Consider the following 23,975-nt stretch of genomic DNA (forward strand, 5'->3'; position numbering starts at 1 on the left):
AAAAAAAAAAAAAAAAAAAAAAAGTGGATTATAAATTCATCGACCAGTTGCTGCTCCGGGCTGTGCGCAGGCGAGGACGAGCCCTCTCCTCCCGCCCCGGTTTGTGCCGCCGTTGCCAAACCCTCCAGCAAAGCCCGACCTGCCGGAGCTGAGCTCCCGCATCGGGCGAAGATGACGATCGCGATCGGAGTTGGGGCTTTATTTTGAGATAAGGCAAAAACTGGCTTTTCTCGCTCCTCTCTTTTTTACCCCAGCGCAGTTGCAGTCACGTGAACACTAACTGCTCCATCACGAGTGACGTCACTAGCTGAGGGCCAACGCGGAGACTGACAGCAAACCTCTCCTCCCCGTGATGGAGGTGTTCTATCGCGGTGATGGAGGTCTTCTATCCCAGTGATGGAGGTGTTCTATCGCGGTGATGGAGGCGTTTTATCCCCGTGATGAAAGCTTTTTATCCCGGTGATGGAGGCATTTCAGGCACAAATCTAAAGGGAGTTTTTTTCCCCCCATTTTTTTTTTACGCAGGCAGCTCTCGCTCTCGCTTGCCTTCCTCCCCCCCACCCCTCCCAAACCACCATGTAACCAAGAGTTTGGGGGTATTTAAAGCCACGCAACAGCCTCTCGCAGGCGAGGGGGGTGCCATCATCGGCGTACGCCTCTCCGCCTGCAGGAAAAGCTTTTCCCATCCAGCCCCCCCGCCCCCCCCCAGCCCTGAGCCCGCAGAGGGGCTGCACCCCCCCGATGTGCCTTAGGCAGGTGGGCATCCCGACAATTCCCCGCTTCAACCCGTTCCCCTGCCAGCGTCTCGCCCCGGCTGCGCGCGCTGTGCGCCCAACAAGCCATAACTCCCATGGGAACCACCCCGTGGCCAGCAAATTCCCGGAGAGGGCCACCACATCCCCATCCCCGGGCGAAGGCACCCGCACAAGGAGAGCGGCGCCGGAGCCGGGAGCGCGGCCGTACCCCAACCTCCGCTGCCGGTTTCGGGCTCTGCAGCCCTGGGCGCCGCCGAGCCCTCGGTGCCGCTTTACCTGGGGCAGCGCCCGGAGAGGAACCGCTTCTTAGAAGCTGCCGTTATTTTAAGAATAAGGAAGGGGCCGGAGCCGTTGCGACACGCGGGAGGGGATGTTCGCAGCGCTCCACTTCCAGATTTCTCAGTGCAGCCCGCGCGGCATTCCCCGGGATTTCGGATGCAAAACTTGCCTTGAAATTGCCTTACAGGAAAGCCTTTTATATTTTAATTTTTTTTTTTTTTTTTTTTTTTTTTTTTGTCCTCGGGAGCATTAACATTTAGGAATTAATTTGAAAGCAAGCGAACAAAAAGCCTCGAGGAAGGGGTCGAATTAGGGAATTTTGCAAAAAATCTCCAGCCTCTCGGCAGGGCTTTGCCGCGGCCAGCGCGGGGGGAGCCCCGTCGGCAGCCGGAGCCCGAGGAGCCGAGTTGGGCTCACGGTCGGGAATTGAAGGGCGCCATCAGGGCCGGGCCGGAAAGGGCAGATGGAGCGCGGGCAGCAGCAGCCAGGACCGGGCAGGGCCAAAATAGCCGGGGCCAAAAGCAGGTCGGGGGACTGTCCGCCAGAGCAAATCTGGTTTTACGAGGAGCGGCCAAAGGATGAGGGCCGGGAGAAACGGTGCCGTCGACTTGAGAAACCACTTGGCATTTGTATTTTGTGCCTCCCCATCTCTTCCCCGGGCTGTCCTTCGACATTCAGAGCAAAGTCTTTTCCCCTCCCCTCCACTTTTCCTCTATCTAAAACGACTGGAAAACGGGCTCACGGGAGGCACTGCTGTATTTCGGCGAGCACCGGCGTTTCCCGGCGCTCGGCCCGCACCGCCGCACACTCGCTCTCGAAACCGGAGCATTAAGCGGCCGGTCGCACCTCCGGCGCTGCCGAATCCGGCGAGGCTGCCGGAGCAACAAAGGCAGCCCTGTCCTCGGCTGGAGCTTCTCAGCCATATCTGCATCCCGTTTTCCTCCCCGGAGCAGCGCAAAGGCGGCAGGGAATGGCAGGAGCATAGAGCCGGAGCTGGTTCGTGCCGGGCAAGTCAGCTCCCATCATCGCTAATAAATAACTCCCCGCGGTCTGGCATTTATAGGGATGAAGAAGAAGGGAAGGGGAGGAAGCACGGCCCAAGTTTTTGGCTCCTTTGCCTGCTCGGTGCGTGGTTCCCGGAGCGCGCGTGCCTCGGAAAACACTTGCGCACGCTAAATCTTGCTAAGGTTGGAGTTGATGTTTGTTTTTTTTTTTGTCCTGCCGAGCTGCAGGCAGCCACGTTCGAAAGGGTTCTTTTCCCCAAAAGATGAGGCGGCCTCACCCGAATCACCCGACGCTCAGAGCATCTGCGAGAAAGAAGGGGCTGGGAAAAGGGATTGCTGTTCCCGGCCGGCGCAGCCCTTGCCAGATAAATCAGCTGCTGGGATGGGGTTGCTTTGGCGCGCCGGGGCTTATTGTTCGAGCGCCAACGGCTAAACGTGCACGCACATGCGGTATTTTTAACCTGCAGTTTAATTGCAAGGGGTTTCTCCGCCCTTGAAATGGAAATCGCCGTGCTTGATTATGCAAAATATACATTGGGTTCATTATCGCCCCGGCAGCCGCTTCCCCTGTGCAAAACAAACTCCGGTGGATGCGAACTCCCGTTCTCCCCAGTGAGCGGTGGGAGAGCGGCTCTGATTATTTAATGGAGCTATTTCCTCCTCCGACCTCACCGCCGAGGTAGCCAAGGGCTGTTCCGCCACCTGACCTCTCCTTGCCAGGGGGCTTGTTTGCCTTAAGCTCATCTAGCCAAGGCCAGAGCTGCTGCTCTCCCTCTCCAGCCCTCCAGCTCCACCAGTCCGTCCTCCCCACCCAGCCCCGGCTGCGCCGGGACCCGGGGAGGGGGGGGAGGGTGTTTTTAGGGTTATTTCCCCAGGTGCTGAAGGGCTGAGTTAGAAATCCCATTTCTCCTAGAAACCGTGTGGGTCAGAGCCCGACACGCAGCCGTACCTCCGCTCCTGCCGGCACACGTTAATCCGCCCCTAAGGTACTCCTCTTTATTCCAGCTGTGGGTGAAGAGCATTAAACCACTCCATTATATGGAATGTAAGCAACCTGAAACACTTTTTACAGCCTTCTAAATTTGGGAAAAGAGCCTAGGACTTCGCAGGTTTAGTTCCCCAGCCCACGTGGGCTCCCGTCGGCCCTTATGAAGTACCAGCATTGAGTTTTGGGAGGAGGGGGAGCCACGGGAAGAGCCCCCACCGGGCTCCCACGGAGGAGAAGGAGCGTTTGCGAGCGCCGAGGTCTCAGCCCTGGAGATGGGCACATCCAACATGAATTTGGATCCAACCTAACCAGCCCTTCACCCCACGGGCAGCTGCTCTCGGTGCCTTTTGGCTGGAGCCTTTGCCCGATGAGCGCCCGCGCAGCTCCCCGGGGAGAGCGCCCTTAGGGAGGGAAGCCCCATGTCGGACAGCTACTCAGGACAGTTGGTTTTGGCAATAAAGATGCAAAACAGGCAGTGCCTTCGCTCTCTCTGACAGCAGGGACCTGGCTCGGCGCATAGCCCAGGACTTGGGTCCAGCCAGAACTTCTGCTCGTCTCCATCCTATGCTTAGGAAACCACTTGCTCTTTGCTGCCAGACCCTCCCCATCGGTGGCTTTTGCATGTCCTTATGGGTGACAGGTTCTAAAGAAGTTCACGGCGTGAAGCATTATTTCACCCCTCCCTCCTGCACCCCAGCCCTGAGGAACGGCACCAGCAAGCCAGAGCAGGTCACCAAACACTGACGCCCCCATCGCCTCCCCCAGTGGTTTTTGCATCAAAACTATTTTGGGGCAAAGCTTCAAAGAAGAGCTCCAGGTCCGGGATGAGGCCAAAGCTTCTCCTTCCTTACAGTCTCCGGCCCCCGGAACACTGCTGTCATCTACCCAAGACAGTTTTACTCTAACAAGAATGTAAAACCTTGAAATCTTGACTAACAGGTTTGAGTACAGAATTTCAAATTTTAATTTAAGCTTCTTCAGCCTGAAGAGCCCCTAATCTTCGCCAGCAACTACCAGCGGTGGGGGAGGCGACTGCGCGCTCTCCAGCTCAGCCTTTCGGACGATTAAAGCCAACAGTTTGTTGGCTGAAAAGCACGTTGATTCAAAACTTCTGCTTTTCACCTGCACAGAAGAGTTCTTCTTGTATAGCAGGGGTTTCTACATATTGTTTCTGTATGTACTGTACAAGTAACTTATTCTTGAATAATGCAGTTTTGCCATAATATAAAAAGAATCTGCTCTTAATAAACCGTTTTCAGAACTTGTTTCTCACTTTCAGTCTTTAGCCTGATTCTCTCCAGGCGCCTGGATTCCGTTTTGACAGATACTGCTGCTGAAAGACAGAAACGCTCCCGTAGAAAGGCAAAGCCCGCCGCCCGTGCCATGAGCCGTTTCTTCCTTCCAGCAGCCCTACCCCAAGTCGCCATCACTGTCTGCGACGGTCTCATGCCCCCTGCTGCCCACCTGAAACGGGAATTCGTGACGTTTTACTGGAAGGATTAAGACAGAACCCGTAGCAGTATTTGGATTCCCCAGTACGTTTTACACCGAGCCCCAGCGGGATGTTAACTGCTGTCCGCCGAAGGTCGCACGCACAACAGCTTACTGGTCCTGCCTCTGGAGAGCAACTACAGTCCGGTCCAGTTTACCCAGCACCATCTCTGGGTTAGCCGTCGCAGGGTGCCTGCATCGTACAGGACGGTTAGGGAGACCACGGCCCTCTACAAGCAGGGATAACCTGTCTGCACGTTATTGACCGACACGACGGTCTCCTATCCCTTTCTCCATCTTTTTACCAGTCATTTTGCTACGGAATCCTAACCCCGATCTCTCCCTTTCCTTCTGCAGCAGCACCCTGTCGCGTAGAGTTTTGTCCCCCTGAGACACAACGCCCAGTCGCAACACCGGCCGGCGCAGCGTAACGCTGAGGCTTTAGGGAACACACCCCAACACCAGAAATCCTTTAAAACCTGGTACCGAACTTCTCATCTTGAAACCTTTACCTTATTTTTGCAGTGACCCTGCAAGTCAAAAACGACGGATTTGGTGTCACGGTGGGGGGCGCGCACGTGCGCACACACACACACACACGCACACCCCCCACGGCAGCAGCACAGGACAGAAACACACCACAAAGCTTACCTGAGGCCAAGGCAAACAGTCACTGCGATTCGGATCGAAAGCTGGAGGACGCATTCAAGCGAGGTATCGGGAAAACAAGACACAAACACTAAGTAGGTCAGTTTTTAAAACTTTTTTTATTTTTTAATTTTTTTTTTAAGTTTTTATTTTATATTATCTACAAAGTAAAAGTTTTCTTAACTTAAAAGTTACATCACTGTCTCACGATAGTGATTATCTCATCAAACGTGATTTATAAATAATAATTCATCAGTTTGACGATTAGAATTTTTTTTTTTTTTACTGAACCTGTTTCAAGTTTAGTTAGAAGTAAAAGGGATCTCCAAGTCTTGATTTTTAGTGATAATAGCAGCAAGAATCACTCTTGTTACTTCTTTTGCTAGCTGATGAGTTCATAACTTTGAAGGGTCATTAAAAAATAAATAACTTCCAGTTTTCAGCAAGCAGAGTTGGGGCACTTGCAGGACTCAGATACAGTGCATGGAATTATGGAATAGCCCACAAGTTCCTAAATGCCTCTACTCAGTCCGAATCTCTCCCACTGCAAGATGAACTGTTAGCATTCCTAGTGGATGTTACAAGAAATCAATTTTTTTTTTTTTTTTAAACAAAATAAAATGAAATTCTAGTTTTCTGTGCTTCCAGTTGGCAGAAGCAGTAGAAGGAGGGTATTTGGCCTACAAAAGGTATCCAGCCTTTCAGTTATTCCAGATGAGCCTTACAACTGCTGTTGGTGGTGGGCTTGTACTGTAAAAAAAAAGTTCAAATGTAAATAATAAATTGGCAAGCCACACAACAGTTTGCTAGTAAAGTGGTCACAGGACAACTACTGAGCTGAACTTTTTCTTTTTTTTTTTTTTCTTTTTCTCTTTTTTTCCTTTTTTTTTTTTTTTTTTTAAATGAACAAAACAAAACCCTGCATATCAAGATGTCCTTTGGATGTTTTTTTTTTTCCCCTACCTAAACCCTCAGAAAGCAGCCTTGTTCCGCTCACACATTCCCCAAGAAACAAACCCAGGTAACTAGTTCACTACGAAAGTTTAGAGGCTGTTTGGAAACGAGTAATAAAGAAACCTAGGGAAGGTTAAATTTAAAGCGGAAAGAAGTCATACAGCACCTACTTTTGCCAAAAAGTAAAGCTGCAGAACGTTACTCTGAATTAAAGATTAGACTTCAATTGTCACTTTACTTCAGTCATTAGAAGTCCAACAGCCCTACCCCCGAGCAACATTTTCACTGCTATCCTCGAGACTGATCTCTTTAAATTTGATAAACCCCCAGATCGTTATAAACAGGCTACACAGACAGTCCATCCCCCACAGCAAAACCACGGCAAAACCTGGCAGAACACAGTCCCACAGTGCCGGCGTCTGCGCAGTTATCTGTTTCTCTACTTCAGCTAGAGAGAAGCAAAGTCTTTGCTAAACTGGCCAAATCTCATACGCTTATCTCGGCTCGCATTTGGGCTGGCAAAGTATAAATGCGAAACGCAGAAACAGTTTGCCTTCAGCAGCCTGCCACTCTAAAAGGACATCTTAAGGTTTGTTTGCTTGTTTTTTGCTTTTTTTTGTTGTTGTTGTTGTTCTTTTCCCCAAATCTGGTTCATAACAGTTCTCCTCACTACTACGACCTGGCTCAGTTAAGGTGCAGGTCTCCCGGGCACACACTCCTCACCTGAAGGGTGCGTCATATAGGGGAAATGTGTTGTTGTCGAGACTGGAATGGGCTGTAGTGCACTTTGAGCGATGGCGGCTTGGGGACCACCAGGTGGCTGTGTCGTCATTAGCATCATTGGAGCATGGGCAGTTGGGTGAGAAGGAACCATTCCTGACTGTACATGAGCCTGAAACAAAGAGCTCTTTAGTATAATGGTCACAAGGAGACATCACTCCCGGCCACATGACTGTCAAGTTTTCTCCAGCTGTACCAGTAAATCCAGAGATTTACTCCATTTTAACTAGATTAGCTATAGGGATTAAGTCAGAGATCTTAACACAAAAATAATAACTAAAAAAAAAAGACAAAAAAAGAAAGGGCTCAAATCCTTACTGCTGGCTCTGAGTCACATTCTCAACTTTAGCCATTTGGACAGTGAGTGCTGGGAGAAACCGCCAGCATTAAACAGGGGAATATTTAAAAAAAAAAAAAAAACAAAAAAAAACAACAAACCAAACCAAAACAAAAACCAACCAAAAAAAAAACCCCAAAACCAAAACAAAAAAACCCTCAGCAACAAATCTTCAAAACATTACTGTTAGTAACCTAGATCAAAGCACTTCCTATGCAGAGAACGCGCGGGGTACAGAGACAAACTTCACAGGCGCTGGGAGTCTGGCACCCCTTCCCCAGCTGCTCGTTACACAAGTCCACATTCTTTCATGGCTCCCTGCCCCAGAAACCACTCTCTCCAGTGACCTGTGCCCACATTATCGTTCATCTAAGCAGTCATCTAAGATGCGTGATTTCATCCCTTTATACTGTTAGGTCAGCTTTGTTCTGTTTCCAGTTAAGCTCATCACAGTTAAGGTCCTTGTGTAATCTAAGCGATCATAGTTAAGTCTCAGGGGGAAAAGGAGATTAATCTTTACGATGGCTGATCACCTTCTGGCAAACAAGTTCGGTAACTTGTCAGTTGGCTTCTTTAGCTCAGAGCAGTTCGTGACTCTAGAGGTCATCAATTTTTTGGTTTGAAAAAAGCTAGTAAACACGAGTTTCTTGAAAGCACAAAACATTAAGGAACTCTTCGGGCTCTCAGCGGGTTTCTCTTGGGAAAAAAACCCCACGTTTGTATCTAAGGTTTGCTTTGTCCTTCTACCATATCCCATTATGAGAGCACTACGGTGCAATAATCAGAGCCTCACAAGTTTCACATGCCAGTAAAGACAGATAGCAGGTAGTGGCCACAATTTTATTTCTTAAAAGACAAAAAGGTTACTTGACTCATCACAGACATTCCTCAAACTCTTTATCAGACTTGCGCTGTATTAGTAGCACTCAAGAAGCCTTTAAAGGCAGGAACTGCAATTCAAATCTCACTCTTTGCTCTAAAAAAGGCTTAGAAGATAAGGCTGTGAAACAGAAACACCTTTCAGGATCAGCACCATTTTTACTTTGACAAACACGCTATTATAGCAGCCATCGTTATAAAGCAGATATTCATACAGCAGCTGTATTCAATACACACACATTGGATAAAAATTTCTGCTGTGGCTCAAATGCTTTGCAAATTGGCAGCTGACAGTACTCTGTAATGAATTTTAAAGTACTGTTTCTCAAGTGAGATATTTAACAACTCAAGATTCATCTGATAACCTAAAGGGAAATTCAACTGATCCCCTGTGTTAGCCTAACTGAAATTCCTACTACCCGGCATTTCAGAATCGCGTGCAGAAGCTGCAGATGAGGCTGCTAAGAAACTATTAAATCCAGTGATTAGTTTCCCCACAACGGAATAATTACACGCATTTAAAATTTCTTACAGAACTGCAGTTATTCCTTCATTAGAGATTTTTTGAGGGAACTACTTCGTTTCAAAAAGTCGGTTAGTTGGGTGTAAGTATCATGGATTACAGATTGTAGCTCTCATCCTAAAAAAATTACAGCAGAAGAGACTGCACAAGTCAAAAATCAAGGGTGAAGCAGGCTTTGCCTGTGATTGCTAAAAAATCCTGACTAAGCAGCCAGTTCGGACTAAAAGTTGCATCTGATTCGCTTTAAGCAAGGTTTGTTTAGTAAGTGCTTGGCACACAGAAAGGCAAACATCCCACAGCACAGGCACGCGCCCGGCCGCCATGTGTGCAGCACAACTCGTGTACATTTTTACCTTCGTGCAGACCTTGAAACGCACGTGTTTTGTGTTTCAAGGCACGGCATTGCTTGCAGTAAGCCCCAAGGGTTGCATGTGAAGCACCCCGAGAAGCTCTACAACCCAGCCGTTCACACCAGCGCCATCACAGCAGAGCAGAGCGAGTATCTTTTCTGGCAGAAACCAGAGCCTGGAGGACATGGCAAGACGCCACAGCAGTAGTCAAGTTTGGACATTCTCTCCTTATCCTCCCACAGTACAAAAGCAGCGAAATTAAAAGCCTAAATGGAATTAAAAAGCTGAAAACTCAACATCAGTAAAACAATTCCTAAATAACTATTAATTCATTGGCTTAACTGACTGTCCCAGGGACCAAGCGAAGATTTTATCAGAATTCCGCAAGGGACCGGACACCTATTATACTAACCTCCCTAATTACAGTTAGTCGTGACATCCTAAACTATTGTTAACCTGTATGAGAAGGCATAAGCCAGACACCAAATACTTGGCCTGAAGAAGAAATCGTGCAGGCAAATTACTGATTAACTGTCCGTTCCTTGACAAAGCACACTAAATCCATGAGATTTAGTAAACATCAGAAAATCTTTGTAACGCTGCTTTCCATAGAGCGCTTGATTAATCAATCACGTGCTTCCCTCCCCCAAATCCTTTTTTCAGTGAGTTGACCACAAGAGAGCAGTTAAGAGAAGTCGGTTTCTGATCCTGAAGCAAGGACTGTTGTGACGTTGCCCAACAATCATCGGGGATCTTCTGCATAAGCAGTTTATTAAGAACCACACACAGACACATACACACACACGCACACACACGGTTTTCTCTTTCAGCAAGGATTGTCTTGCAGTCATCTGAACTGAATGTCGCCTATCTCCTATCGCGGTGCCTTGCTACTCCCTACTAATCCTGCGTAATATCCTCTACTGGATGTACTTTGTATAAATTTGACTACAATGCAGAGCCTAAAACTGCCACCAAAAGCAGCAATTCAGCCTTCCTCCACTCAGCTCTCACCTCCAACCCTTCTGTATGCCAGCTCTTCCTGTGATCATGCAGTGAACCTGAGTAGTGAACTGATTTGACTGAGAAATAGCCTAAAATGGGGGTACGGGAGGCACGCTTCAGCTGAATCACGTCCCCAGTCTGGTTTGCTGCATGGCCAAACAGTTCTGTGAGCGGAATGGTGGGGCAGGACAAGGATGGGAGCCGGGAACTGGGAAGAGAGCTCAATTTCTTTCAGTAGCAGTGCCAGCTTAAGATGTCTTCGTTAAACTACAGTTGTAGATGCACTGGGTGTTGGAAGCTGAGGTCCAAATATCTTGTAAAATTCTAAATAAAGGCAATGTACAGAAACCTAAATAACACAATAGGTAGTCTGTGCTGAGAGGTGACAGAATGGAAATCACTTCAGCAGGCCCGACTGTCCTAACTTTGTGGCACTAAGACATTTAGTCTTGAAGGTTGTTAAACTGTGTTTACCTGGGGGACATGGGCCATGTGTGGCGGATTGGTATATGCAGGTTGAACATGGGAGGGATGAATGGTGAAGACTGTTTGTTGTGCTGTAGGAAAACTATTTTGTGGAGACTGCGTATTGGAGCCTGGCGTCATGGAAGGTGGGGTTGGAGCTAGACCTGCGTGGTAAATTGCCGACTGCTGTTGTGGGTTTGCCAGGTGGAGTGCCTGAGCAGCCTGGTGCTGATGATGCTGCCAAAAAAAAAAAAGATAAAAGATCATTTAGGTTATGGTCTGGAAGAGAGACACGCTTATTCTGTAAACTAACGTGAGAAAGGTTTGCAAAATTGCTCTCAATACTGAATCTTTTAAGTGGCAAATTAAGGATTTCAATTCCACTGGGTTCATTTTCTCCTTGCACTAAAAAAATCACGTGAGCAGGAGTCTGGAAAACAGAACCCAGACTGCAGGTAAAAACAAGGAGAACCTGCAACCATGGAGCTGGATATGCTTCACAGTCGCACGAAAGCCTACAGTTATTGCCAGTAGGTAACTATGGCACACAGCTCTGTCACAAGGCCTATTTTGTTTTCAGCCGCTTGTCTCTGACAAAATATAATCAAATGCTTCTCAGCATTTATTTATCTGCTCTTTCCAGTTGTAACTCCACTCATATGAAAGCTCTGGCAAAATTATGGTCCTTCCTCAATCATTAACATGGAAACAAGCTATATACCTCATCCGCTGTGAAGGGGGAGAAATGAATGGTTGGACTCTGATACTGGTCCTTACTAAGGAAAAAGGACTACCACAAGTTTCCCCGAGAGCTTATCTAACAAACTGCGTCATGAGCCTACCACCTTTGGAGTCCTAGCCACTGCAAGCAGAGAAGATTATATAGCTCTCCTTACTCCATTCCCTCCTTCCAGAAAACAGGGGGGTATCTAGACAAGCCCTGCATGAGATCTGCCACACGCAGTTCATTAGGGCAACCGCTCCATCCTACCATTTTTCCTCTCAAGGAAACCAACGTATCGATGCCAAGCATCAGACAGATGCAATACCTTCCAGCAGAACACGTTAAATACAATTTAAAGACATTCGCTCCCTTGAGTTCTGTTACCTGCACGGGGCTAGGAGCAGGGTGGCTTCCAGCATGTTGGCTTTGCTGCTGGCCAGTTGGTGTAGCAGAAGGCTGAGGATGCGGAGGATGCGGATGCAGGGTAGCATTAGGGTGGGCATACTGCTGAGCAAGTGAGCCAGTGGAAACTAGGATGAAAAAGAATAATATTTAGTAACAAATACAGAACATGCATCTCGTCAAGTCACCATCTGCACTTGAAGATTTCACTGTATCTCAAACATACCGTAAATATATTCCCTCCCCCTTCTCAAAAAATATTTATCTTGCAAATAGCCGAGTATCTTACCTTGCTTTTGTGTAGTTTGGTTTTGCAGGAAAGTCTATAAATAACCATAATTAGACAGTTCATCTTCCCTAGTTTGACAATGTAACAGATACTACATAGAAAAAAAGCAGTATTTCATCTTGTTTTGTCAAACAGACCAGTTTAAAATATCAAATTTATCATTTTCATACAATTTAGTTTTTCCTGAAATATACTTTTCAAAGGTGTTACAAGCCATTTTTATTTCCACCATCCAAAAAATTCTTTGGCCTTATACCTGGCTAACCTCACCATGCTACTCTTCTGGAAATTGCTCACAGTACAGTCAGTGTAAAGTATATTCACTGCATGTATGCTTAAGAGCTACAGGGACACACAGCACATACGTAACAGCTGAGAAAACTGAGGCTGCTTGAACATCAAATTTTTGCTGAAGCCGGTATCTTGTACTAAAATAAAGTATCTTGCCTCTCCCCTCAAGGCCAATTACAGAGTCTGTTCTGGATCACCACTGTTCTGTGAGCTTCTCAATGTTGCCATGAAATTCTTAATTCCTTGAAACGGTAGCAAATAAGGTACAAAATTCCAAAAAAGGAAAAAACTTAACAACATAAAACTTTCACACCAGTGAAACCGCATCTGTTGCTACAGCCATACCAGTCTCCAACAACAAACGAATATCAACACGTCCCTCCTTGAGGAGTCCTGCTCTCTTCTGCTTCAAAACAGGCCACACTAAATAGTACAGGTTTTTGTTTGGTTGGGGGTTTTGTTTTGTTTTGGTTTTTTTTTTTTTTTACATTTGAGGGAGTCTAAGAAACTATGAAAAGCCATAACGATAGCAAGCCTTCCTTCAAACACAAAGCATGCAACCCGAAAGCAAGACCCTAAGAAAATGAAGATGCTTTGCCTATTCCCCTCTACTGCTTTTAGATCTTGTGCAACAACCAGTCCACAGTTTGCAACTCCTCTTCTGCACGTGACAATGCGCACAACTCGCTCCAATAGGACAGCTTGTCAAGACCGAGGCTACTTTTGCTGACCACAGCGCTAAAAGACAAAACCAGTCAAAGCAAACTATCAACCTGCTCCTGAATCATCCCTGCAACCGTTCCTTATTTGTTTTGCTACCTTTTAGTCATTCTGACTTTGGTTTTTTTTTTAATGGGGTTTGTATTATACGGGAACTTGGTGGCCTGTCTGCAGCATACCTTTAGCAGTGATGGGTTTTCTAGCGGTGTTGCCCCAGTGAACAAACCTGCAAAGCAGGGCACAGGGAGAAACTTCGAGTGCAACAGTTAAGCTGCAAGCGCCTGCCCCATGTATTCAGGGCTAGTGAGGAGCGACATCTCACTCCTGCAAGTAACTGTCTGCTGCAGCTTCGGAAGAGTTCCACTGCGCCGGGCTCCAAGTTCATGAATAGACAGAACTGCCTAAGCGTAAATAAAGGATGAAAGACAAGATGGGTGGAGAAAATGGACAAAAAATGTAGCTGCATCTGAAAGCACAATACTATTCAGCACAGGCAAGTCTCAAGAAGACAGCAACCCTACTGTGCTCTATTGACCAGCCCTGACACACTGCTCCCCTGTGCAAATACTCGTTTTCCTCCAGTTTGGCTTGCTACAAAGCTTACAAAGATGAGTTCTAACATATTCAAACTCACTAGAATACATATAGACAGTATCTTTTTGCCTAATTGAGATTTTTCTCCCCCGTACGGGCCACTATGAAGGTTTCTCCTTTAGAAAATACCACATTTAATTTAATCCCTCCCTGCTGTCATGCAAGCTCTCTTAAATCTTCACTGAACAAATGGTCTAAGTGATGTGCACTGGAGTTTCAGGCTATTAATGCAGATGAACTTCATATACCTTTGTAACCCTAAATTCTTGCAGTCTGAGTTGATCTTAACAAACTTATCCATGAGTATGTAAGTGTACCTAAGCACGAGCGTACAAGCATACTCCACACTATGAGCATCTCTGACTGAGAGGGGTTTTGAAAACACCTCGATATTTTTGATGCACACTGTCAAAACTACCAGTATCTTCTGCTATAGCACTTTGTTAGGCTTTCAAATGCAAGAAAAGTCTTTTTTTTTTTTTTTTCATATCACTACTAAAATGTATTTTGCAGCAGCATCCCCGGTAGGCTTCTATCAGACTTTCAAACATCGTTCCTTCTTACGATGACTACGTGAAAATTATCAGTGGAAACACTGATCATTTTTACAGTATGAAGTTTACCACTTCCTACAGTAGGAAAATTTCTCAACCTCATCATTATACACACTCTGAAGAAGGCCAAAAGTTATTATCTCTGGCAAAGTAGCAGAAATAAATGCATAGAGGGATCGACTTGCTTGCCAAAGGGCACGCTACCAGAAATCTTCCTCGGCTCTCATCCCACTGCCTCAGCCACAGAGCTGGCACGCCTGACTACAAATGAACTTCAACTCCATTCAAGAGGTTTTAAAATGTATATGAGAATTAATTCCAAGCTGTAAGATATTCAAGGCTTCCCACATCCTGCCACACTACTTGTTAAGAGCCCCTAAAATAATGTGGTACTCCCTTAAACCATTTGTGCAATTCATCTTTCATTTCTGTACAGCCGAGAGAATAATAAACTAAGTTATTCTGAAGCAGATACATTAATACAATAAAACTTTACAATGAAGAATTTCTCTCTTAAGAAACCAGTTAAACTGAGGAACAGCACTCTAAAGAATAGAAGGGGGAGGATAAGGTTTTTGTCACAGTACCATAGTACCAGCTCTTCCATACCCTTCTAGTATCTTTTATCCGTAGCTTTGCATTTAAACTACTAGATCTTTTATACTGTAGAATTTTTATTTGCCTAGCTTCTCCTCTCCCCCATTTTGTCTTTAACAGATTACTATAATAAGCTCTACAAGTCTGGTTAAAACTAGTTCAGATGCTGCTGCAAATTACGTTTTAACAGTTAATATTAAAAGTGCCTTTCAAAAAGCGTTATTTACTTATCTAAACCCTGTACTGATACTGCAGACGAATCAAGAACGGTTCAGGGCGATTGGCTGCAAGTCTGAAATACGCGCACAGGTCTTTGTTAGTTCAAAACCAGAGTTCAAACTTCAACTCTAGAAATGTGAAAGATTTTCCATGTTTAGCTCGTGCAATTAATAGTTCGTGACAAGCCAATGAAATCTATGAGACTAGCAAGCCTGTGAAAGAAGTCTTGCAAAACAGTCATGAGAAATTCAACTGCTTAGCCGTAACTAAAGCACTTTCACTGTGACTTTTTCCACGAATTTTTGCCTGTTCATCAAAACAGCTCACAACACATATCAAATCGCAAACACGGTAAGACACGGGGTGAAAAAAAGAAAACGAAAAAATATATTAAAAAAAAAGTATCACCAATTATCCAACATCCAAAAATCACCAATCATCCAAAATTATCCCCAGTTGTCAGTACTCTGGAGATTTTCCAAGTAGCCATCTATTATCCAGGAAAGTGCTGAGAAAGCTCTAGGAAAGGACAAAACAAATCTGCGTGTCTGCTTGCTGCAAGAAACCTCAGCTCATTCCAGCACAAATACACTGTTTTTCTCACCCTTTATGCCTTAAGATCCTCTCCCTCAGAAACGCTCCCCGGGCTAACCTGCCTCACTTCAGCATCTTTTTCATTAAGTCAGTTCCTAATGTGAAATATTTAACTGCACTAACCTTGCAGGGATACACAGTGAAGGTAAGCGATTCGGTAACGAAGTGAGCAAAAATATCAGACGGATTGAATCACCGAATTCAACTCTACAAAAGAGCAACCCATTTTTCTGAGAGGCAAGCAAGCAGCAGTCAGTCCCCACACCCCCAGAAGGAGCTGAAATCAAAAGAGGTCAGAGCAGCAGAACTCAAGCAGAACTCCCAGCTATGAGGGTATATGCAAACCCCATGTTAAATGTAATTTCCTATTTTCCCTGGTAGGAATTTCAATGCTGCCAATGGTGGTCATCGTCCAAAGATGCACTGAAGAGCCTATTTGCAAGAACTGACCAGTGAACAAACTTCAAAACTATTGCCAGACCCAGTAAGATGGTGAGGATAACTACATTTAAAAGACCTGAATGGTAGGAAGCAAAGAAATAGCAAATGTTTCTTTCATCATACAAACATTTAAAGAAGTCATTTTACACAGGTAGAGTGGACTCCACTTAAAAGATTATCCATGAAAGGAACGAGCTTATTAAAGTTATTTCAGTGCACCAAACCAAGACGCATGAAAACAGGACAGGTCAGCATCCTGCAACGCTAGCTCATGCAGAACCATTTCAGTACAAGAAACACAGGAAGTCTGTTCCAGAAGAGATTTTTGGAGAACAAGTGGTATTTCTCACATCCCTATTACGTGAGCTAACTCAAAAAAAAAAAAAAAAACCAGAAGAGTGCCTGGCATAGGCTGGATGGACTTGCAGACAAACACAGCAACAAGTCTCACTGCAGCACAGGAGCAGGTACGAAAATACCCTGAAACTGCAAATCCTCCTTTCCCATGTCTTGGGTGGCAGCTACAGTTCACCCTGCAACCCTACCCCGAAAAAACCCCAGCTTCCTCAAAGAGCTATGATGAACACCAACATCCAAGGCAGTATCTTTAAGTTATCTGCCTTTTCCAGTACACATACGCAACTGAAGTCTGCATTGGCTGTTGTGTACGGAGAATATGGAGAACATCAGCCCCACTCGCGTTGCTTACGCTGATGTAGGTCACCAGCAACACCACACAGCAGCACCGGAGCCAGGTGACGTAACCGATAACGTCCATCTGCCAAGGAGGAAGCACGCGATGCTCTGCGCCGGCAAGGAGCCCCCGTCACTCTTATAATAATGCAAAGCGCACCGCTCACAGCACTCCTTCCGTGGCACCACAGTAACTCCACAGAAAGCTTCCCTCACCTCAGCTGCAAGTCAAGCCATTTCCTCTCCCAGGGGCTCAGGACTTGAGCCGCATCTTTGTAAAGAATGAGGCACAAGATACTTCTCCTTTTAGGAAGCCGATTCGCTTGCCAAGTTTTACAGATCCCCTTTGGAGCGTGAAGGACAAGGAGCGAGGCAGTCCCCCTAGGTTTTAAGCAGAGGCTACCCGCATGCAGCGCTCACTTGTGCTTGCAGATGAAAAGACGGGGTAGTAAAATCAGAAGTTATTCAACGTGCAAAATACATTTTAAAAAAACCTAACAAATCAGCTTCCTGTGGTCATATAAATCTCTTCAACTGCTTCATCCCCCCCATCCATTGAAAGGAACCTTCCTGCGTTTTCCACATACTGGTTTGGTGCAAGGAAACTTGTTCCCTCAACACGTCCCATTCCTTTAACATCTGTTCTTTAGAAAGTGCTTTTCTGTACAATCAAAATTAGTACAAAAAACCCAACTCACTGGCAAAGTAGAAAGAAGGGCCTGTCTCCTTGCTGTATGGTATTTTGGGACATGCTGAATTTGGGAAATAGAAAGGTAAATTAGCCTCTTGCCACGTGCATACTTCCCGTCTTCTGGAAAGGTCAGCGTCTTTTTTTTGTTTGTTTTTAGATTGTAGAACCATGCAGATATTTTTATTTACTTAGGTGCTATTAGAGCTGGATATTTAGTTTTACAAATGAGTGGAGATGAAACAACAAAAGTCTCAAGTACGCCTCCTTCTTAACTGTGACACTGAGGTCTTCAGTTCTTAATTAACACAAAAACAAACTTTATGTCAATTAATGGTCTATTACAGTGCACTGTAATAAGAAGGTTAAAACGTAATTACACTAAAACAGAAATTGGCCCCTTGCTTTTTCAGCTATAGCACTGTCATTCTTAACAGTTCCAAGACACCTTTGGTGACTGGTTCACTCTTAGTCCCTGGAGAATCCTCTGCAGTTTATATTATATCCACCATTGTACTATCAGGGTAATAGAATTTACTCTACTGCTGAGACAGAAACCAGATAAAGTTAGAGACAACACCAGACCAGTAAAACATGTGCAGAAGGGGAAAGGGGAAGGGAGAACGGGGACAGGAATGAGAGCACAAAAAACAGGAAATGCATCTGTGTAAAACCAAAGTCTGGTTTTACACAAGTTTGGTTTTAAACACAAAAGTTAAGCTTTTCAGAAGACTCCAGTTATCTGAAAACACAGGCAATTCAGCTACATGGTAAAACTCACACAAGTTCATTGTCACAGGAATGCATATATCCACCCTCTAGTCAGATAAACAAATTTTCTACTAACAGCACAAGACAAGTTTGGGTCTTTGTGCGACAGACCAAGCAGTCAAGCTGCAAACCGTGGCCAGCGAACTCCACCAGCCCAGTAACATCGGTATCAGGGAGATCACACAGAGCCAACGCTTCCAAGACAGACAGTACGGTCTGAAACCAACGTGCGGTTTAGCAGGGTAAGAACGACAACTCCGCCTTCAGGTATGTGCGTGGGGCAGTTAAAGGCGTGTGTACTGCTCTGCTTCAGCAGTGCCTGCATCGCAGACTTCCCTTGACAAGAACATCTAAGCGGCTCACATCTCCAGAAGTTACAGGCTGAAGCGCGTACTAGACGTTTTTATCGTCTGGCTGGTAGACGGGAAGCAAGATAGTTGCTTGCACATCGTTCTTCCCAATTGTGTTTCGAGGGGAAAAAACCCAATGATTTAAACACTCCTCCGGCATGTGTTTAGATGGGTCTACAGGTGACCACGCAGCTCAGCTGCTCGGCTTCTCTTGAGCTCTTGTCAACAGCGGGTTGTGAAACAGAAGCAGGACACTGTAACGACTGGCAAAGAAATCCCAGAAGTGCAGAAATATCCCATTAAACAGCATTAGACAAAAATACTTTTCTTTAAACTGGAAGAGTGCTTATCAACAAGTGTAGGTCACTGTATGTATTTTGGATTCAGCTGTCTCTTCATTAGACAGGAAGGAAAACAAACCCCAAACTTTTGGGAGTGAGGGTAGTTCCCTTAATAGATCAACAGGCATTTCTCTTCGCTGGCAGGCAGTTAGTACTTGCCACAGACTTTCAACTTGTCCCAAACCGTTAGCGAAGATGGAGCTTCAGATCTCACCAGAAAACATTTCACACCTTAAGAATACTTCATAAGCAGTACCCCCCAGCCCCCACGTCTCAGTGCGCTTGTCCTTGCAGACATCTTCTTTCTACCACATACGTAGGAAAAAAAAACGTGTGAAATTTGCAAGAATTATCTCAAAGAAGGCACTAGTACCTTGGAGGATAACAGGGTGCTATAGCCCACTGCATCCTGATACCAATGGGGGGAAAAATAAAATAAAAAATAATAATAACAAAAAAAATCAGAGAGCAATTTTAAAGAGCCAAAAGGAAGTTGTTTGAGCAAGTGCTCCAGAAATCAAAAGCAGCAGTGGTTGCTGTTTCTCAGGAGGTTGTTATTCTGTACTTTCAAATTAGTTTTAAAAGAGGACCAGAATCAATGTGCATCTGTATATTTAGTTCAAAGATACTGTGGGTAAACTTAAGATTCCCAAAATACAGAACTTAAGTTACGGATACTTTCTTATAGTCACTCAAATCAGATGTGAACAATTCCAGCACGTTGTTCTTTAGCAATGTCCTCCATAAGCAGCACATATTTTATCACCTTAGGCATTTCTACATTTTTCCCAAGCGTTCCTGTATCGATAAATGGAAGCTGCAGTGAATATATTACAGATGGACACAGTCTAAGGAAACACAATCCATCTAGAGGCAACATCTTCAAGTACTCAGCACATGGAAGACTTGCAAAAATCTGAACTGAGACAGTGCTGCCCTACGTGAGAAGTCACTTCGTGTGTAGCTAACTGTAAACTTTGTAGGTTAAGGGTACACTTCAGCCAATTCGTGTTCACTGGGCAATAAACACGTCTGCACATGGCAAGAACATACTCTTAAAAAAACGCATCTCATATGGAGTTCATGATGCAGTTGGGTTGAACGGTTTCAATAACAAGAATTTCAAGCACTTGATCATTTACTGGGAAGGTGGGAGAAACGTTTAGAAGAGTCACCAAGTAGCTACGTGAAAGAACACAGGAGGACGTGCAATTTCTGTCAAATTAGGTGCTCTTGGAAAAATCGTATTTAATTACATGGCAGGAGATACCCAAGAATTCTCAAGTTTAACCCAACTTAATTGTTTGCACTAGTAGGTAGTCACATACCTACAACACATAAGCTGCAAAACCAACATAAAATGAGATCTAACAGTTGTAAGTTAGAATATCAGTGAAAAAAACTATACAGACATCTCATCAAAGCCAACCAAGGGAACGGGCTGGTACTTCAATGCTGTAGAACCCACTGGACACAGAAGATAAGGATGGTGCACAAGGGGATATTGCTAGGAAGTCACATGCAACCATTCTGAATCAAATCTCAGCTTATCTCATGTTTGGTTTTATTTTAATTGGGATTTGAGAGGAGAGTTTTCACCAATAAAGGTCTGAAAGCCTTTGATCGTTCACTTTGTCGGAAGTCTATTTAATCTAATGAAAAAGCAAACAGAAGATCTGTTTACATGGACACCTCAAGCACAAGAGTTGAAAAGATCAAAGTAATACAATTAGCAAGGACCTGTGAAAGAAAGACTTAATCTCTACAAGTAACTTCCATTTCAGCTTCAGCACAAATGAGCTGAAACATTCTTCCTCCAAGGGTCAAAAAAGGTTTCTCTCTATTATTTTTGTCTCTTAGCTATGTTACCATACCACTGCAGAGATCTGACAGGATGTTTTCAGATGGGTAAGACACAGATTTTAAAAATGAGAATTAATTTCACACTAAACTTCAGGTTCTTAGCCTTGTAAGTTTTCGTGACACATCACGGACTTCCATGAAGTAGCAGTGTAAAACTAAGCACCGGAAAACATACAAAGATGTCTAAAGGTACAGAAAATCTTTTATTAGAATCTAAGTCAATAATATATGTGACCCAATAAAAGTCTTCCTCAGATGCTATAACAAGTATTGAAATGCCACGTTTTCAAGAGACCATCTGCTGTTTTGACATTTTATGACAATTTCCAAGCCTTCTAGCAACCTCGAGTCTACCTCTTTCAATAGCATGTTTTGCAGTGAGTGTTTTTTCCTCTGAACTGGGCATTGATTTATCATACATTTATAACGCTTTAGAAGTTCTTTCACATTTTACTTCGTAACAAGGTAACCCACATTTTCAGCACTTCACTGTAAGTGAAATACGCCCATCTGATAACGCTGGAGACTAATTGTCAAAGTCAGAGCAATACATGAGCTGTTTCATATACTTATTCTTGACTTACCAAAAAATAAAGGTAAGCAGCACAAGTTTTATTTTTGCTTAAACAGCAGTGTTCATACTGTTAATAATGCTAGTAGTATCATAAAGACAGCATTTCACTAGTTGTCAGAACTAAAGTCAAGTTTTGAAACTGAGGTCATAGCCTTGCAATAAAACAAGTCCTAATTATAATCAAGAAACAATCAAGGGATGTTGTGTCAAGAGCATCAAGAGAACTTGAACAAACTTCTTTCAGTAGATATTCTTTAGCAGCTCCCAGGTTGAAATTTCATCTTGGTCACTGGCATCCTACTGAAATCAGCATACTTGAGTTTTCATTTTAACCGGGTGGCTCAGCTTTCAATGCTCTGCTCATCATCTTACGAAATATAAACCACATTTACTGGTGTAATCTGAGTGATACCCATGTTTGAAGCTTGAGATTAAATACATCCCTGCACAACATAAGAACTTAAAAAGTTACATATAACACAAAACGTTTCCTACCATACATAGCATGCGTCTGTTCATGCGCACCATACTGTGTTGCAGAAGAAGATACTAAACCAGGCTGTGCGTGTGTTGGTGGTGCCATCATTCTAGCGTTGCCCTGTATTACAGGGCTATAAACATGAGGATGCTGCATTCAACAGAAATAAGAAAACAGACGGTTAATTGGGGGACCGTTACAAAGAAACTAGTCTCATCTAATCGATAATTACGTATTTAGAAACAGACATAGCTTGGCCTTACTGAAGTGCAGAGCAAACTGAAGGTTTCACACTACCGCAATTATCCCAATTGCTTCTAAAAGTTTACGGACATTTTCTGCAGTGGGCTAGAAACTGACAAAAAGCACTGGTGGATCTCATTTTGCCACTCTAATAATGTAGAAATCTTAGGTATGTAATTATATACTTATATGATTACATAGGTATATTTAAAAGACTTTGAAGTAACAGGAGTACACCAAATAGTTCATTTTTAGAACATATAACTAGGAGACGGCCACGACCTGAAAGGCATTCTTCAAAGAGCGAAAGAGTTAGTATCAATAATAAATGCCGACTTCTAAACTGACCCTAAAATTTGTTACAGGCTTCGAAGCACAGTACACCACCACCAGGTATACTCCAGAACACAGAAACGCTTCAGAGTGACTTCTTATGACTGGAGACTACAGGGTATTTAGGACTGAGCCACTTAATTATTTCGGGTTTGATTTATTAGGTTCGCTAAAAGGACTCTTACCTGAGACTGGTAGTGTGGCACATGCTGCACAAGAGGCTGATTAGGAAACTGTTGGGGACTATATGCAACATATTGTGTTGAATAAGCAGGTGGCGTAGCTACAATTGGAGGGCCTGCTGCTGAGGCAGGATGCATCATGGTGCTCTGATGGTGTTGGTCTTGCCGTTGCTGTGGCATATTTGGTACTACAAAGCAAAGAGGGCCTCACGTTAGAAACGCAGGACGAAGAATGACCATCTTCCTGAAAGGTTTTACATTACAACGTCACCGTGACCGAGTGCAATACCCTCACCCCTCACCTTTAACCACGTATTAGAGCTCTATCAAAAAGGAACAGCATGAAAAGGAGTTCCTCCAAGAAACATGTGGTTTTCATCACTGCCTTTGAGCCATGTATACGGCCACCAACCCAGGCCTGCTTTTTTTTGTGATGGAAGGAAGAAAGGTGGAGGGAGAGAAAGACTGACAAGAATCAGTAACAGAAGGGAAAGGTTATATCAGGATACCTACGTTAATCACACTTGATCCTGTCCCCTTCAAAAGGCTTAATTCACCCTCTATGGGAACTACTCAGCAACTGTTCCATCAACTGGAAAGCTGAGTCTGTTAAAATTACTTGCGCTTATGGCTGAGGAGAGCACAATAAAGGTCTCCACGCAGCCGCAATTCGAGGTATTCATGTCTTTTAAGCTCTCTGCTACCCCTCAGGATAGCAGAAAGCAACTTTTAGGTCACAGTCAACCCTGAAGGGGACAAGTCAGCCTATAAGAAGAGAAGGAGTAGGAATAAGTAGAGGGAAGAAAGATTAAGAGAACAGAGCGCCGTAGTGTGGGACTACCTGAGCTATCCTGGTAAGACGACCAACTGAACCACAGCAGCAAGGCACTCGGAACAAACTAATTCAGCCTACTAAGCAACAGGGCGTGAGAGTTCGAGGTGAGCTCCAGCTTGCTGCAGTGAGCCTGCAACTAATAACTACGCTAACTCAAGCACCTGTAAACTCCACTGCCGTGTGCAATGCAGACAGACCCCTTAGAGAGAGGAAAGGAGGGAAATGTTGAAGATGTCAGTAAATTCTCTCAATTATGACTGTATTTACATTGCAAATCAACACTAGAAAAAGGTAAATACAGGACCTAACTTGAACAGCATAAAGGCACTGAACTTTAACCCCCCGCAGCTCCTTCAGGACTATGCTGCACGCAGAATGGATATGCAGAAAATAATGACGTGTAAAAAAGGAATTCAGAATAGGAGAGCCGCCTCACGCAGCAAGTGAGTACACAGCAACATATTTCTTATTAAAACAATCAGTGTTACCAACCGAAAGATTTCATGGGTCAGGCCACAGTAAAGTTAGTGTGCTTTAACACAGAAATACATTGCAGGTTTTTGTCTTCCCTGCTTTCATAAAGGCTGCTTGTTTATTTCCAAACAGCAGAACTGCTCTTTTAAACAATTTCCTCCTCCAGTGACTGGAGCTGCAGCACTGGAACCTATCATGATGAACCACTCTATAAAACTGCAAGAAAGCATGCACTGTGTAGAATTAGAGCATTATCTGAAACATGAC

The 23,975-nt window shown here is 44.6% G+C and overlaps 1 protein-coding gene across 2 annotated transcripts in view; it reads right to left on the reverse strand.

Annotated features, from left to right (window-relative positions):
- Positions 1-5,207: 5,207 nt before the first annotated feature.
- ATXN2 (ataxin 2) overlaps positions 5,208-23,975 on the reverse strand; it is a 52,644-nt gene continuing 33,876 nt past the window's right edge. The window contains exons 19-25 of one of the 2 annotated variants that reach the window (XM_082491504.1): positions 22,403-22,587; positions 21,659-21,791; positions 17,275-17,328; positions 11,567-11,712; positions 10,468-10,695; positions 6,843-7,011; positions 5,208-5,915 (exon numbers count right to left, since the gene is read on the reverse strand). In XM_082491504.1, coding sequence (XP_082347630.1) covers positions 5,887-5,915; positions 6,843-7,011; positions 10,468-10,695; positions 11,567-11,712; positions 17,275-17,328; positions 21,659-21,791; positions 22,403-22,587 — 944 coding nt within the window. In that variant the 3' untranslated portion in view covers positions 5,208-5,886. Of the gene's footprint in view, positions 7,012-10,467; positions 10,696-11,566; positions 11,713-17,274; positions 17,329-21,658; positions 21,792-22,402; positions 22,588-23,975 lie in introns of both variants that reach the window. The other variant, XM_082491503.1, reaches the window with a different exon arrangement.

This window comes from Vanellus vanellus (assembly GCF_965231255.1).
Source record: "Vanellus vanellus genome assembly, chromosome: 16".
In the NCBI taxonomy this organism is placed as follows: domain Eukaryota; kingdom Metazoa; phylum Chordata; class Aves; order Charadriiformes; family Charadriidae; genus Vanellus; species Vanellus vanellus.